The sequence below is a fragment of the Exophiala spinifera genome, assembly GCF_000836115.1.
Source record: "Exophiala spinifera strain CBS 89968 unplaced genomic scaffold supercont1.1, whole genome shotgun sequence".
Lineage (NCBI taxonomy): Eukaryota > Fungi > Ascomycota > Eurotiomycetes > Chaetothyriales > Herpotrichiellaceae > Exophiala > Exophiala spinifera.
In genome coordinates, this window is record NW_015622513.1 from 2,824,152 (window position 1) to 2,840,698 (window position 16,547).

Sequence of the window (16,547 nt, forward strand, 5' to 3'; positions counted from 1 at the left end):
TATAATAATAATAACCCTTGACCAGTGTGAATACAAGGTACTAAATTAGTCAGTCAGGTAGACATGTGGCACCGAGTGACTGCTACCTACAATAGCCTGATGGGTACGGAGTAGTATCTACTCATCACTTTCACACGAAGCACGATCGAATTCTCTCAATACTGTACGAGCGAGTTACTCGTACATCCTACCAAAGGTACAGGAACCTGTCAAGTGGAGTACCCCCGCCGTCTCTCGCATCAATACATCTCTCCGTCCCCGAAGGCCAAGCACGAGCCACCCTTCGACTACTCTCAGAGCCAGTACTGGTGCACTAAATACCACTAACTTAGGTAGATAACGAAGACTCTACAAAGCAACCAAGGTAGGCGGCTAGAATCAAGGCCCGAACGCCTTGGGATCCCCCGAGCCCTTCCAACCAGGTGGTTATCCCCTATCGCCGCCCACCCTCAGGAGTACTTGCACAACACTCCGGGTAGACACAAGTACCACAGTTGAGGCATATACGGACACTGCGTACTCTGGGCAGGCTTATAAAGCAATCAATCACCCTTTGAGCCTCTGACAGCCACCGATTCATCGATCCCTGTGACGGGTGGCCTTAAACACCTGAGGGTGTTGTATCAGGTATTGTTGACAATTGGCCATTGATCACCTTACACCATGGTAATGTGTCAGCCAAGTACGAGACCAAGCAGTGATACCTCTCTCACTCCTCGTACTCCGTACAGAAGAAAATCCTTTCCCCTCGCAGGTGGGCCAACTACTGTACCTACTGTACTTCGTCCCCTGTGTCTACCCGTCCGTTCCACCGGCCGCCGAGTTATAGCGATACCCGAACTCGTACACCTTTACCTACTGTATTGTACCTATCTATCCATACTTCGTACAGCCAGCGTAGTGAGCTGTAATCTACTCTGCCTCTACGTCATTCTATCATATCCTTCCTCTGTAGCAGGCCAGACATCTCCCCGCATTACCCTCCGTACAGATGTCTTAGAAATCCTCATGTGTTATACGAAGTACTTTCCAAAAGAAATGACCTTCAGGCATCATTATTACCTACCTACCTGACTGGGTAGTTTTCCTGACCAATCTCATCATAACATACCTACATGACGGCCAAAAATGGTATTCTTGCTATTCATGTATCCCATATAATACCACTCACCACCCATGAGTAGTGCCATCACCAGTAGCAACCATAGTCCAATGTCGTTCAATCGTGCGCTTCCTGAAATGTCCTCATCCGAATTCCTTCTTTCATACAAACAAAAATAGTCATCAAGACGGCCCAGTCGTCCCCTCATTTAGTGACGAGTAACGCCTGGTAGGAAGCCCTCCTCAGAGTTGCCGTGAAGACAAGGCGCTCTCTACTCCGTCTCTGTCGTCAACAGTAACTCGACAAGAACGTGACTCTTTTCGTGTTCCGGATGTTGTAGCACCAGCTTCGGCATTCGTGGTGCGGTTCCAAAATTCTTCAGTCCCAATCCGTTAATCCCACCTCCTAACGCAGCTTGCGTCTGAGCACCACCACCGCCGCCACCACCATCATCCAATAATTTGATGTCTTTCCCGACTATGACCTGCTTGAGTCTGCCATTCTGCGCATCTCGAATCTCGACAAAATCGTCATCCACCAGGATCAAGTATTGCGCGTAGAGACACGCCGACTTGGCTCGACCCACAAACTCCATTACCACTCCACGGGAAATGTCACCGTGTTTGTTGACGTACACGGCACATTCTTCAAACGTAACCAAAAACTCTGCTTCTCCGAGTCTGAACATACCCAGCGGTTTCAGGTCTTTGATACGACTGGCGATGGAACTCAGATGAGCCTGAGTCTCGGGTTGTTCGCTCCTCAAGTTGGGTACACTCCAGGTCTGTTTCTTCTCCAATGTCAATACTTCCACCCCTCTTGCCGTTGATATCGCCAAGCTCGACTGGAACAGGTTGAGGCTGTAGCACTCAGCTGGGATGTAGAATTCATCATACTCTCTAAAAAATTCCGTTTGACCTCGGCGCGATGCAGATGGTAAAAAGCGTGATCGACTGGTCGTGCTCTTTTGCAAGACTGGCTCAAGAACTTTGAACGTCGACACAATACCGTCCCTCTTCTTGTAGAAGACCAAAGTGCGCTCCTTCATCCTACCAGACACAAAGAAGCCAACGTCTTTCGAGCCAGAGAGCTTCTGAGGTGCTTTGCGACTTGATGTATCGGTGTGGGAAACAGGAAGACCTGATGGTGGACAAACTACGTCCAAGTGATATGCAATCAAGACTTTGTCGGAGATGAGCAAGAACAAGTTAAATTCCTCAAGCACCGAGATTTGTGTCACGCGTTGCATCTGGATGGCCTGAAATATGTCAGTAAAATCCTCCAAACGCAAAACCATGCATCTCACCCTAATCCATCCCCGAGAATTTTGATACTCGGAGATGTACACGCCATAATCCGTCCCAACCGCACACATGAGTCTACCATAAGGTTGGTTGAACACAGTTGCACAGTTGACTGGAGCTCTACACACAGGTGCTGGCCGTCCTTGTCCCTCAAACTTCTTCTCAGCTTCCTGGATCGCTCGATCGAGTGGCGTACCACGGATCTTGATCTGCTTCCCAGGATACGATATACCTTCATAGCCAAAAGCGGTGTCGGCCAACACACGGAGCTTGAACGGCTCAGCATTTTGAGAGAAGAGCGCCTCCGCGTGTCTCGTCTTGGCTTGGATTATGGCTTCGCACCAGTCTTGTCGATTCTGCGCCGTAGGAGCGTACAGAGTGTATGTCTCAGTCTTGCCAAGATGCTTGATGCGGAAAGGATACATAATCTTTTCCTCCTTCGAGCTCGCGGAATCCAATGTCGTGATTGGGACCATAGACTGGCTGGCGCTTCCAGATCCTATTGACAAGCTAGTGGTCTGATGCGCCAAGGTACCCGGACCTCCGCTAGAAGACGACTGCGCCCGATTAAGTCGAGTATCTGCTGCTGTGGCGCCTCGAGGGACGACAGTCGTTGTAACCGCACCGATGCCCTTGACGGAAGATTTCACTACAGCAGGATCTGTGGCACTTTCTAAGACGAGCAAGTCCATTGGGATAGGCACCTTCGAGACGTCGTAATAGCCTTCTTTCCGGTCTCGGTAGAGAGGCTTCGCAAGCACCAGATAGTGGTCAAAAAGAATTGCATGAGTGTCAACCCATTGGAAGCCTTTGCCACCGGCTCGTTGTAGTTCACCCCGAAAGATGATCTCGCGACCCAGATGGTCGAGGTTGAGCTCAACTTCCTTCTCCATTGGGGGTCGAAGTCGTAACTTGGTCTGCATCTCGATCAATTCCATCTTCTTGGTCATTTCGGCAAACTTGGCATCGCACTCGTAGGTGGCCGCACGGATTTCATCCAGCGCATAGGCAAGGTTGTTCTTCTCTTCCGACTCTTTCAGCATATTCTTCTGGACGGTTGATAGCAACAGGCTGTAACGCTGCAGTCTCGTGATGGGGGCTTTCAAGTAATTGTCCCACCCCAAACGATTAGACCGTTTGTCATCTCGAGCTTGATCAAGGAAGTTCTTGAAATGGAAATTCCGTTCGGCTTCACGTCGCATTAGGTAGTCGGCTCGAGGAAAATTAGAAGCGTACTCCACGTACACGGGCCGAGCTTTTCTGATCCATTCACGGAAGATGTCGCTGAATCCCACAATCCACGGACCTTGTTCTGTCTGTCGGTATTTGAGCTGGCCTAAGAGGTAGTCTTGGTTGACTTTCTTAACCTTGTCAACGCCACCGAAAACCTCTATCAGGAAGTTCGGTAGTTTCTTGGAGGGCACAATAGGTGGCTGTGCTGTCGAAAGTCTGTCACGGTAGAGGACGCGCAGAACATCGAGCTGACTGATATAAAGATCTTCACTGGTAACGATCTCATGAAGCACATTCTGTCGCTCGATTTCTTTTTTCTCGTGGCTTTCGATATCTTCCTTTTTCAGCTTGTAAAATGTGGCCCAATCTTCAGACTTTTTCTCCTCAGGCAAAGTGTCTAGATCGACCTTCCTCAGAGTCCTCATGCAGTGGTAGGAGTAGCATCTTCCCCTGGTTTGGTTAAGATGAAGCTTGGAGGAGTAGCATCCGGACCCTGTCAATTGATAAAGAACACCTGATGTGGTCCCGGGGCCAAATTTGACCCATTCTTCTTCTCTGACCAATGCGTTGGCGGCAAGCATCTCCCTTACTACCCTTTCCCCCAGTACCTCGGCTTCTGTGACGTACATTGTCGGCACCTTGTTCATGAAAAGAGCAATAATGCCCTCAGCAATGTGGTGTTCCTTCAGATCAACTTCCTCTTCGGCCAAATCTCTAATCCATGTCACAATGGAGCTCAACGCCCATGGCTCTGAGCATTTCTTAAATTGATCAGCGGTAAGCTTGGCAGGGTTGTATCGTTTTCGTGGGAGAGTTGGAAGGTCCAATGCAGCTGACTGTGGGCTGGCAATATCATACAAGTCTGAAACTGGTCGTCCTTGTTGTCGCAGTGCTTTTTGACGATCTGCGTCTGTTTTGGATCGAATTGGATATTCCACACGAGGCGCACTTCGAGTACTAGACAAGGAAGTTGACCTTGGCACAGTTGTTGGGCTGAGCAAAGCATTCGAGTATGCATCAGGCGCCGCTGGATAGCTTTGTCTGTTCGTCTCAGCGTACTGGGAAAACCGGCTTTGCTGTGTATACGTGCCTGTAGGCATGAGATGAGGTATCCGACCAGGATCCGAATGCGAGGGAGGTGGAGGCAGCGGTCGTTGTTGGCTCATGCCAGGATGGAAGAACAAATCTGGAATCGAGTCCCTGGAGGGACTAGTGTCACCAGATCTTCCGCCAACATCTGAATCAACAAATACACCTTCGTCACCATCTTCGTAGCTCAGTCGTCTGGGATGTGGACTTGGTTCTGTAAGACCACCTGTTCCTCCGGTGTCTACGCGTGCAACATTGGGGACTGCAGGGTAAGAACGAAGTGTGTCAATCGGCGGTAACATCTCGTAACCACTTGTCTGCGATTCGCGCCCCTCCGAGGACACTCCGGAGCTTCGTGCCGAATTCATACGGTTGTTTAGTCTGCTGTAAAGCTCGCTTTGAGGCATCGAAGCTGCAGCTGCATAATTTGACGTTGCCGATTCACCGTACGACAAATCGGGGAGATAGCCGCCACCAGCAGAACTGAGATCATAGCCAGTGTAATCACTGTCACTGCTCTGCTCCCGGGATAAAGGTCGTGCGGCACCCCCATCTGAACGAGGTTGACTAGGAAATAATGTTGCTGAACCGCTGTGTCTACGAGCATCTTCGGCTCTTTCCTGTTCATCTAGAGCTTGCATAGCGGCAAGACCTGCTGCCGCTTCGGCATCACTATCATCGGTGAAAGCTCCATAGTTGATGTAGGTGTCACCGGTCGACGCAATCGCTCCGTTGAGATGGGTGGGAACTTCATCCGGGGATAGGCGAGGCTGTGGAGAAGGCTGTTGCGGAAACATGCCCTCTACAGCTCCGTCTCTCGAATTTCGATACCTTTGAGCACTCGCAGACCTTGTATGCAATGAGGTACCTCCAATGGCCTCATCGAGATGGTGCATCAGATCATCGTAAGCTGCTGGGGATGAACCGCGCTGTGCAACATTTGGGGTTTCGGTTGAACGGAAATAGTCATTGTCAGAGTCTGATTCTGATGGTACGCCGGGAAGAGATCGGCCCTGAGGGTGTCGATTAGTTCCTGTGCGCTGGGGAGACGCATTGGAAGGGTTTCTGCTCGGCGGAGTTGGTATGGACGGCTGTGGTGACACGGATTGATTGCTCATTCGGCTCGCGAAGGAAGCATGACGTTCAACATCCGGTAGTGAGTATGCATCTTGATACGGTGCTGATAGCCCTGTCCCATGCGAAAATCTCTCGTCTTGTATACTCGTTGAACGTGAATGTCGTCGGTCCAGCAACGACGCATTGTGTGGTGGAGGGGCGGGTGCCGGAGGGGAATACCCCGATTGACTCTGGCCAGTGGAAGATGAGCTGTGATGACGGCCGGCGTGAGCCTGTGGCGCATCGTGCGCATAGGCGTTGTACGCTTGGAAACTTTGGTAAACGGCTGGCTGATCAGGACGGGGAGGAGGAGGTGGAGGTTGCGACGCAGAAGTAGGATAGTTCACTTGGGAATTTACATCGTAATAGCCGTAGCTGTTGTACCCTGTATTCTGCCGGTTGATGTTCTGTTCTCCATATGCGGCTGGCACGTAAGGCTGGTACGTGCTTGTAGAGTAAGAGGAAGATGGCGAGGTGGCATATCCTTGGGGGTTGTAGGTCGAATGTTGTTGCTGTTGCTGTTGATACTGGGCAGGGTTATAGGGCTGATGAGCCGGGACCGCCGGTTGCTGGTATTGATGCTGATATCCTCCAAGCGCCGTATGTTGCGTGTTTGTCCTGTACGGAGTCGAAGATGAACTGAATGTGGCAGTAGACTGCGTTCTGTGTGTATGCGGACTCGTTCCAGTCGACGCAGTATATGCTGAATATCCTTGAGCGGGCTGCACCTGCGCCTGGCCTCCCCCAAACATCCGCTCATCGTCTCCCGCATCGAAACTTGAAGTGCGCTCAAGAGGGCGTGAGGAATAGGCGGGCTGCGAACCGTACGGTACGTTCTGGCCGGACGCAGGGTGGTTGTTCTGGGGGTAATAGGACTGTCCGTTCTGGTAGCTGGCCATGATCAGTGCCGCAGCAGAGCCAGACTGGCGCGAGAGGAAGGGAGAAGATCAACGCAGACTTCGAGCGCGAAGTCGGTGCGCATATTCGACGGCTCGAGCTGGCAGAAGTCACTTGGCCACAAGACGGTCGGGCTGACTGGACTGGCTCATCCGCTGTGGTAACAATGATAATGATGGAGTGTGTGGTCGCAAGGCAGCCCGGGCGAGGATGCCTTTCAGCTCAAGAGCATGCGGCGGTAGCGAGAGTGTTAGGAGGCGGGGATGAAGCTGGATTGCCTGGTACCCGTGTCCATGTCGAGAAGATAGTAGTTCCGGGCAAGGCAACGTAGAGTGAGTGAGTGCTGGCAAGGAACGAGAACGAGTGTCGCAGGCTGTCAATAGTGCAGTCAGCGTGGAATGGGGCATAATCTGATCTGCGGAAACGACAGCATCGGGCAATAAGGCTGCCGAGCAAATGGATACAGTACAAAAGGGCACAACTCCAGGCCAGAGCCCTTCTTATTAATTATAGAGCCAGTACAACGAGTTTACGTAGGGATAATAACGTACTGGACATCGCTGTGTCCTACGACTATTGCTATGCTTACACTACATCGCTTTTGCTGACAACTCGTCCTGCCGATTTGACCACTGCCCAAGGGGGTCCTATTATTCTCTGAATCAACAAGTCACGCTGGTCAAGATACAAAAGCCTTTCGACATGCGACCACGGGCGCTCGAGCCAGGGATGGCGCCATCAGAACTCGTCCTCACGGCGGAATTGTCTTTGTGTAAGGCATTCAATCAGCCCCAAGGCGTCAGGCGTCAGGCGTGCCCAGCTTGAGCCCATCGCAGCTGTCACGTGAGGCGCTAGGCAGTTTAGTACTAGCTCCTCGCAAGGCCAGCAACAGCAACACCAAGGGAATGGCGCGACACCGAGGCCGAGTCGCTGAGCAATGCGAGGGCGACGCGAGGCCGATGTGCTATTCCAGGTGGAAATAAATGGACCCCAGCGGGATCTTGGCTTGCATCCTCGCATACAAGACAAAAGTACGACGGTCTTCGACAGACTGACGCCGTCTATACCGTCTTCTCTTCCCTGATACCCTTCAAAATAGCCTCCGCCACGCGCACCCCTTCAAGGCCAGCCGGCAAGCCACAGTAGGCGGCCACCTGCATCAAAGTCTCCCGGATTTCCAGCTCCGTGGCGCCGTTATTGACTGCGCCTCTTACATGCACTCCGAGCTCAGTCATCCTGTTCAGCGCACAAAGCATTGCGATGTTAAGCAGACTCCTAGTCTTGCGCTCCAGTCCAGGCCTGGTCCAGATCGATCCCCAACCCCATTCCGTTGCCAATTCTTGCATGGGTCGAGCAAACTCAGAAGAATTGTTCTGCAGTGAGCGCTCGACATGCTGAGGACCAGTGACCTCGGTGCGGACTGGAATGCCCTGCTCATAGAGCGTCTTGTGTGCTTCGACTACTTTGTCTCCCGAAGCCATGACTGCAACTGACTTTCGTTCAAGACAAATTAATATTCCGAGTCGAGGAGTGTTACTGGGCGAAGGCAAAGATTAAGCAAATTTTTCCGCCTGGACGACCTTCGTGAGCGCTGACTTGTCGTCGTTCCCGCACTTGTACCCTCACACTGTATTGTAAGCTTTATGAGTGAGGATTGTTACAGAAAGATCTTTCCATCATCCCGCATCGCCTAGTGCGGGGCTTTGGGAGGTCTCCAGAGCTTCAACGACAGCCTAGCTTGCCAATCGGCGTGCTTTTCCGGGATGGTGAAATGGCTTTTCGATAAGGCACCATCGTTCAATACCGATACAATAAGCGCACAACCACGACTAGCTAGCATCTCTGGATGAAGGGTCTCTGAACCGCATCAAACTCTCTCCCCAAGGGTGATCTTTGTCTTCCACAGTGAGCCCGTACACATGGATTGGACTGCACCGCGCCCCACTGCCAACTGCCAACTGCCACCTTTCTTCTCCACACACGGACAATGCCCATATTGCTCCAGGGAGCCACGATGGAGCTTGGGCGCTTTCGGTAGAGTTCTGAAGCCACACTGAAAGCGGACACCAGGGCGGCCAGATCGCGGGGCCAGTCATGGTTTGGTGGAGGGCGACATAAAGGACCCAGTGTTTGCCCAATTTGTAGCTATAAGCTAAGTCTTTATATCTTTTTTCCTTCTACAGAGTACAGCGCATCTTCAACATAATGACGGCCTCTGATAAACCTTGGACGATTATCGTTGGAGCCGGACCGAGTGGTCTGCTTCTCGGGTTGATGCTAGCGAAGCAGGGCGTCAGTGTCCATATCCTCGAAGCATCGTCTGAACTTGATGACTCTCCTCGGGCAGCATATTATGGTCCTCCTGCCGCATACGTGCTACGGCGCGCTGGTGTGATTGATGAGATTCGAGCGGAGGGTTTCGACCCGTCCGTGACAAGTTGGCGGAAGCTTGACGGGACTGTTTTGGCCGGCCTCGATAACAGTTACCTTCACGACTATCCAGACCGGATAGCATGTCTCCCACTGGCTCAGCTCGATCGGCTGCTGTACAGGCATGCCGTTGTGCAGCCCACGCTGAAAATCTCATTCGAACACAAAGTGGTCGACATTGGCCAGGACGCAGACAAGGCCTGGGTGGACGTCGAGACCCCTGGAGGCCAAAAGCGCTTGGAGGCGACTTACGTTGTTGGCTGTGACGGTGCTTCCAGTGTCGTGCGGCGGTGTCTGTACGGAAAGGAATTCCCTGGTTACACCTGGGATAAGCAGATTGTGGCCACAAATGTGTGTTGTTCCATCTTTCATAGAAGCTTTTCGGTGCTAATTACTACCAGGTTGCGTACCCATTCGAAAAATATGGCTATGATGATGCAAACTTCTTTATCCATCCTGAACACTGGCACATGGTTGCTCGTCTTACCAAGAACGAGGATGGCAGCGGGTGGTGGCGCGTTAGCTATGGCGAGATCAATGGTCTTAGCCGAGAGGAGCTCATTGCACGACAACCCATGAAATTCGAGGCCATGTTGCCTGGACACCCCAAACCTGGCGATTATGAGCTCGCTGCTATCAGCCCATACAAGATCCACCAAAGGATCGTAGACAAGATGAGAGTGGGAAGATTTGTGCTTGCAGCTGACGCGGCACATCGTAAGTCTATCTTGCCACAGGTTCGCACGTTCGGGCTGACTCGGATCTGTACAGTAAACAACCCTTTCGGAGGCCTTGGACTTACGGGCGGTCTGACAGACATCGGAGGCCTGTATGACTGTTTGATCGGTATCTACGAAGGCAACGCAGACGAGAGCATCCTGGACAAATATTCCGAGATGCGCCGACAGCGATTCAAGACTGTCACAGATCCCATCTCTACCGAGAACATCAAGAGATTGTACGACCAGGATCCGGACAAGGCACTTGATAATGATGACTTTCTGAAGCTGCTGAAGAGTATGGAGAATGACCGAGAAAAGCAGGTCGAGTTCATGAAGGGGCCTATGGCTCTTTCGTATGACTTTACCCAGCACTACAAGACGTCGGAGGGTACGACGACGGAGACGAAGAACGGCGTGGTGTCTAGCGTGGTACAGATTCCGGCCGTAGGTGCAGATGGTTAGGGATCTATGTAGTTTGCGGTATGCACAACCACCTTGAGATACGACTCGGACTCGAAAATTGTGGTGAGTGGGGGAATCGAGGGGCACCACAGACAATTATTCTTTTAATTGAAGAAAAGTGCTCGGGCTAGTTAACTAGTTAGTTACAGTAGTTAGTAGTGGCTGGCGAGGCTCCCACTAAGTACCTGGGCTGGAGGACTAAGCAACTAACTAAAGTTAGTCAGTGGACGATAAATAGGCACCTCGGAGGCTCGAACTGTACGCCTAGTGGCCACCATCTCGCCCTCTACAGTGCAAAGTATCTGTCTAGACGTCATGGGAAGAACGTTTTTCCCATTCCCCAAGAACTGTTCCTGCACCTGCACAAGGCTGGTGGCTGCGCCCGAGCGTAGGAAAGGTGCTTCAGCAGTAAGACATTAACTTCAAAAACTCAGCAGACAATTTTGCTCGATACAATCGCTCGCTGTTTGCGCCGACAAAGATACCATATACACCAATATCTGTCCGATCCACATTATACGCTCATCTTCCTCATGTTTTAGACTTCAAAGAGTCTGTGGGAATCCCCGGATTCCTCCTCTCCATCCGATCATCGTCCGCCAGGCGCATTTTCAGTTTCTGCTGGCGCAGCCATGAAGCCCTCTGACCATGGCAGTCCTCTGCTACGTCGAGCCTCCTCCACGCCTCACTATCAGACCTTCGGTGGCATATCTCCTCCCAAGTCTCGAGGCCGTCCCCTCTCCGAGTCGACCAACTCCTCCAGCAACGACATCAATTCTCATTACGAAAATGACCGTCACCACGGATCTTCTCCTCTACCTAAGAAACAGATGGCCATTCTGGCGGTGATAGCTCTATGCGAACAGACAGCTCTCAACTCAATAAGTCCCTATCTGCCGGATATGGCGTCGACATTTCCAGAAGTCAAGCCAGGTCAGGTCGGAGTTTATGTTGGTCTCATCGCTTCGGCCTTTGCGCTTGCTCAGTTAGCAACAAATTTCTTCTGGGGGTGGCTGTCTGATCGAATTGGGCGAAAGCCTGTTATTCTCCTGGGTACAATATTCACGGCCGCGTGCTTCATCGCGTTCGGCTTTTGCAGGACCCTCTGGCAGGCTATACTGGTACAGGCGTTGATGGGCCTGTTGAACGGGAATCAGGGAGTGGTATCTACGTGCTTGGGTGAGATCACCGATCGGAGCAACCAATCTCAAGCATTTACATACCTTCCCGTGATATATGGCATTGGCGGGATTACAGGTCCTGTTATCGGCGGAGTTTTAGTCTCGCAAAGGAACCCGTTCGACAAATCCAAACCCAACCCATACCCTTATTTGCTTCCGAACCTCTTATCGGCGAGCATATTGTGTGTCGATTTTGTCTTGACAGCACTTTTTCTCGAAGAGTCTCTGGAAGAGGCACACTATCTTGCCCCTTTAGGCACAAGGATCAAGAATTTGTTTGCATGGATTTGGGAGTTTACTTCGTCAAGCCGACCGCATTACTTGCGACGCGGGAGCAAGTCCCCTAGCCAGCACTCGCAGGCAAATGGCATTGCCGATACCTCCGATGTGGAGGATGACGAGAGTGACGGAAGCTCTGAAGCCCCCGCGTTCGTGTCCAACGCAGAACAACTCCGCAGCAAGGACGTTCTCAATCGGGACACTGTGCTTCTTCTGCTAACATATCTTATCTTCCAATTATCCAACATCTCATTCAACTCGTTGTATCCCATCTTTGCGCAGGCAAAGCCACCTACAGGTCGAAATTTACACCCCGATGAAATAGGCCTATCACTTGCCTTTGCTGGTGTAGTGACAATCGTCTTCCAAGTCGGGATTTTCGGTAAGCTTCGCGACAAGATGGGGAATAGATGGGCATATAGAACCGGACTAGGTGGTTTTGTCATCGCCTACCTCCTCATGCCATGGGTCGGTTACAAGGACAGCGACAATGGCGGCGACGCATTATCATCTGGCGCAGTGTGGCTGTGGTTTGAGATCTGCGTGGTGCTTCTCATCAAGACTGTGGCAGCGGTCGGGGGTTTGACCAGTGCCCTACTTTTGGTAAGCCTCTTCGTAGACGTTGAAGGAAGCACAGAAGTGACTGACGATCTGGCAGATTACCAACTCGGCCCCTAATCACAATGTATTAGGAACGTTGAATGGCCTGGCGCAAACCTTGTCGGCTGCCGGTCGAGCAGTCGGACCATTCGTTTCTGGTGGCCTCTTTTCACTGGCTACGAAAGTGCGACCAAAGGGCGAGGCTCTTGCTTTTGGTCTTTTCGGTGGAATCGCCTTTATCGGCTTCCTGTTGAGTTTCGGTATTCGATCTGCTGATCTGGAGGCAGAAGGCTGGGAAACCGAATCTAATGTCGATGATGATTCCAGCGATAAATCAGAGGAGGAGGAAGACAATTATCACCACTGACTTTGAAATATATTTCGGCTGATTGTGGGAATAGAAAAAGAGAACGGTGGTGTATTAGTACTGTAAAAAGTTAATGTTGTGCCTCTCTTAGGTAGCTACGAAATCATGAAATACGCAGAGAGGAGGATAGGATTTATATCATGTTTGCCGATGATAGATATTCCAGGATTGACGGATCGCTGGTGTTGGCAGTATAGTCGCAGACACTGTGAATGAAGTCCTTCGTCGAAGATTCCTGGTGTCCATCTGGGTATTCACTCACTACAGGCATCTGACACCTTCTCTACGCGACTCTCTACATCTATCGTGGACTCGCCTCTGCCTATCTGCCTCGCCACCAGTTCAGCCTGGCTGGGGTGAACTCAAATCCATCATTCCACACATCGGCATCGTTGCCTCCTGCTTCAGGTCGATGGTGTCAAGAATCCGTCATGTTCCGCCACCCCTCGCTTCGGAGATGGCTTCAGCTCATACTCACACTCGGGCTGTTGAGCGTACTTGCACACGTCGTGCGGCGATGGGATGTATCTCACCACACTGACTTCGGCCTCGCTGGCATGTTCCAATTCCCCCGAGAAGACCAAAGCACGCATTTCACAACCGTCGACACCACCGCCTTCCAGGGCCCATCTCCAGATCACAGACAGTACTTGACGCCTCCACGACCGATTCAGCCTGCCCATCCACTCGTCCGCACCCTCGCGGCCTGCCCGAACGCGAGCACCGGCGGCACATTCAACGCGATAACTCGCCACATTCGTTTTCCCAACGGGCTGTACAACATCACATTCACCCCTCCTGATACGCTCCACGACCACGGCATGCGTTTCTTCAATCCGGCAATCCTGCCCTTGCCGTACTGGTCATCCGACTCTCCAGACGCTCACGGAGCCAAATACGTCCTCATATCCCGTCTCGTCACGACAGGCCTGCATCAAGAGTCACACGTGTGCCTTGCTGATATCTGCGTTCCCTCGTCACCGTCGACGACCGAGGCCGCCAACCATCACCCGCCTTCCTCTCCCGCCGATGACCACTACACCTCAGCCCTCCACCAGACGGTACCGATACGCCCACGAGGCCCATCCCAGGGCAGTCTGTCACCCGACGATACACGGCCTTGCACCGACTCCGACACGACACTCCTTGGACCCCGGGGCGGTCTTCGCTGCGTCATGGCACCGGTCAAGATCAACATCCCGCCCACGCCAGCGGAACAGTGCGAGGGCGCGTGGTCTGCGTTTCCTGATCTTCCTGGTTTCCATGACCCACGCGCATTCTGGTCGGGGAAGGGTGAGCCGCTGATCCTAGTCAACTCGGCGAGTCGTTACGGCTGTGCCGGACTGTGGATGGTTGATCTGCGGACGATCTTCCCTGACCTTGAGAAAGTGCTGAACAGAGGAGGCAAGAGGATGATGGGGCAAGCGATGAGTTACCCGCACCTCACTGAGATCACGAGAAATCCAAGACACAGTCGTTCAAGCGTTGAGAAGAACTGGGTGTTGTGGTTTCCGGAGCGTGACGATGCGTACGTACAGTATGAACTGCTTGGGAAGCCCCAGAATGGCAGAAAAAATGACATTTCCACCTTTGCAGATGCGGATAAGGAATCTGGGATAAACATCAACAGTACTAAGCTGAACAGCAACACAAACGCAAAGATCAACGAACGGTTAAAAAACGGCACGTTAGATGCGAGGAATTTCGACAGTGCAAGGACACAACAAGGACGAGGACGGTCATTCGCCAAACTCATCGGCAGCGGTCTCACGAGCACAAACCTCACACATACCGACGAGATGCCTTGTTTCGGGCCAGAAGATGTTGTCGACAGTCTAGGCAATCACGGCCATTGGCATCAGGGCTCCAATTCGCTTCGCTTGATCCTTTGTACACGCGTACAAGTAAGGCGAGGCGAGTGCGCAGAAGACGTGGCAGTTGAAGAAGGGCGTTCCGTGCATATCGCGATTGTCCATCGGAAGTTCACTAACGACATGAAATTGCCAATGCGATATGAAAGGTATGTCGTTGTGTGGGAGAGTCGAGCACCGTTCCAGCTCCTGGCAGTGAGCAGGTGGCCACTGCTGATGAGTAACGAGCGTGCACATCCGTGGACAGCCGAACAGAACTGGCCGGATGAAAACATAGGATGGAATGCATCAGGTCCAAGCATGTGGGCACACAAGAGGACACAGGCCAGGAAGAGCAGTGACGGTCCCGTGACAGAAGCGTTACAGAGCAGTGCCTACTTCATGTATACACCGAGCCTGGCGTGGGCTTGGAGGCCACGTTCCACGTCAATCGTCGCGGGACCGGAGGATGATGTTGACGTTGAGACCATGTCTGAACTCGGCACAGGATATCTGGGAGATGATTTGATTGTGGGGATCGGCTTGGATGATGTAGATCAGGCGTTTGCTAGAATCAAGGTGGATGACCTGTTGCACTGTATGAGGATTTGCCCTGGGGTTAGATTCGACAAAAAATAGTCTTAGAGCGGAATAGAGGGATAAAGAGCCCTCAATATTGATCTCATCAATGGTGTTGCTGAGCTTTTGGAATGTTGATGAACATGGCGACCCTCAGATTAGCTCTCTTAAGTTCTCATGGACAGCCAGAAATAGAGATGATTGCAAAGGCAATGCACCGAACCATTACGGCTGTCTTTGACTTTGGCTTTTTGGACTTTTGAATCGTCTTCATCATCACCGGGTATGTTTGTTCCTCAAGTCGTGACTCACTTCTCACTCGTCGATGATCCTGACCTTCCATGGGCATCAGTTTGTCCTCGGAAGCCAGACCAGGGTATAGGGTATATGGTATATATGATGGTTATCTTTATAGGTGGGTTCGCTTTTCCGTCCATGATCCTCAAGTTGGAGCGCAAGAGGTTGTTAATGTCTTTCGCTCTATCGTGCCCCAAACACACACTCGCATTTCTGCGCAACGAGGCTCAGATTGAAAACTATATCTATTCCCTCAGCAGCAGCGCAGGCAGAACGGGCTGATGCAGCAGTCGCTCAGAGAAAGACAATCAGCGGTAGCAGACCGGCCACAGACGCTCGCGCGTTTGACGGTATTACCACATACCGTCGCTTCGGTGTAGAGGTGCTTGGTGTCCTCATCGCCTAGTGTGTGTGTGTTCTGGAGACGACAACAATCCTTCGCGTCGCGCGCAAACCCCCCTCGCCTGAGCCGTCCGCCGGCCATCCCGCCTCCTCACATCGAGCACCATCGTGCGGCATCAAGGTCGTGGTTTGCGATAACTCGGCAAGGGAACGTTGATGCCGTGTTCAATGGTGTTGGATGAGCAGCCGCAGCCGGCAACAGAAGTGAAGGAAAACGCGGCGAGAAGAGAACGCGGGAGGCTTGGCGGATTCAACGAAAAGAATCATCTCCAGGGCCACAAAAGGTCTCGGGAACCTGCATCTCTTCGATCTCTGTTCTTCGTTGTGTTCATTGGGGACCGTCTCAGGCTTCGGATCCTTGCAGTCGAGTCGACGGTACGAGCACCAGTCGCCTGCGCCTCCCCTCACACTTTAGCTCGGGTGTGTGAAGAATTTGATTTCGGCATCGAGATCTGGACCTGGACATCGACTGTCAGCGTCCTGCCATGACTGGTGCGTGTATACAGCCCTCGGGACAAGTATACACAGGAGGACTCACCTTCGACCTTTGTCCAGAATACAACGAAGGCACCAGAAACCCGAACGAAGTTGGTCTATGAAGGGTCCACAAAGTCTAGCGGCTCGGGCACGGTTCATC

General features: G+C 52.0%; 5 protein-coding genes across 5 annotated transcripts; 3 read left to right on the forward strand and 2 right to left on the reverse strand.

Annotated features, from left to right (window-relative positions):
- Positions 1-1,373: 1,373 nt before the first annotated feature.
- On the reverse strand, positions 1,374-6,743 carry PV08_01061 (uncharacterized protein; the record flags this gene model as incomplete). The annotated part of the gene is made up of 2 exons (XM_016375426.1): positions 1,374-2,360; positions 2,409-6,743. The coding sequence occupies 2 exons, from the start codon at positions 6,741-6,743 to the stop codon at positions 1,374-1,376; spliced, it is 5,322 nt and encodes a 1,773-aa protein (XP_016240702.1).
- A 1,059-nt stretch (positions 6,744-7,802) lies between these two features.
- On the reverse strand, positions 7,803-8,222 carry PV08_01062 (uncharacterized protein; the record flags this gene model as incomplete). Its single annotated transcript, XM_016375427.1, has 1 exon — positions 7,803-8,222. One exon carries the CDS (start codon positions 8,220-8,222, stop codon positions 7,803-7,805), a length of 420 nt encoding a protein of 139 aa, XP_016240703.1.
- Positions 8,223-8,946: 724 nt separating this feature from the next.
- On the forward strand, positions 8,947-10,355 carry PV08_01063 (uncharacterized protein; the record flags this gene model as incomplete). The annotated part of the gene is made up of 3 exons (XM_016375428.1): positions 8,947-9,522; positions 9,573-9,888; positions 9,943-10,355. 3 exons carry the CDS (start codon positions 8,947-8,949, stop codon positions 10,353-10,355), a joined length of 1,305 nt encoding a protein of 434 aa, XP_016240704.1.
- Positions 10,356-10,987: 632 nt separating this feature from the next.
- Positions 10,988-12,782, forward strand: PV08_01064 (uncharacterized protein; the record flags this gene model as incomplete). Its single annotated transcript, XM_016375429.1, has 2 exons — positions 10,988-12,418; positions 12,474-12,782. 2 exons carry the CDS (start codon positions 10,988-10,990, stop codon positions 12,780-12,782), a joined length of 1,740 nt encoding a protein of 579 aa, XP_016240705.1.
- Positions 12,783-13,213: 431 nt separating this feature from the next.
- PV08_01065 (uncharacterized protein) lies at positions 13,214-15,271 on the forward strand (the record flags this gene model as incomplete). The annotated part of the gene is made up of 1 exon (XM_016375430.1): positions 13,214-15,271. The coding sequence occupies one exon, from the start codon at positions 13,214-13,216 to the stop codon at positions 15,269-15,271; it is 2,058 nt and encodes a 685-aa protein (XP_016240706.1).
- Between the last annotated feature and the right edge of the window lie 1,276 nt (positions 15,272-16,547).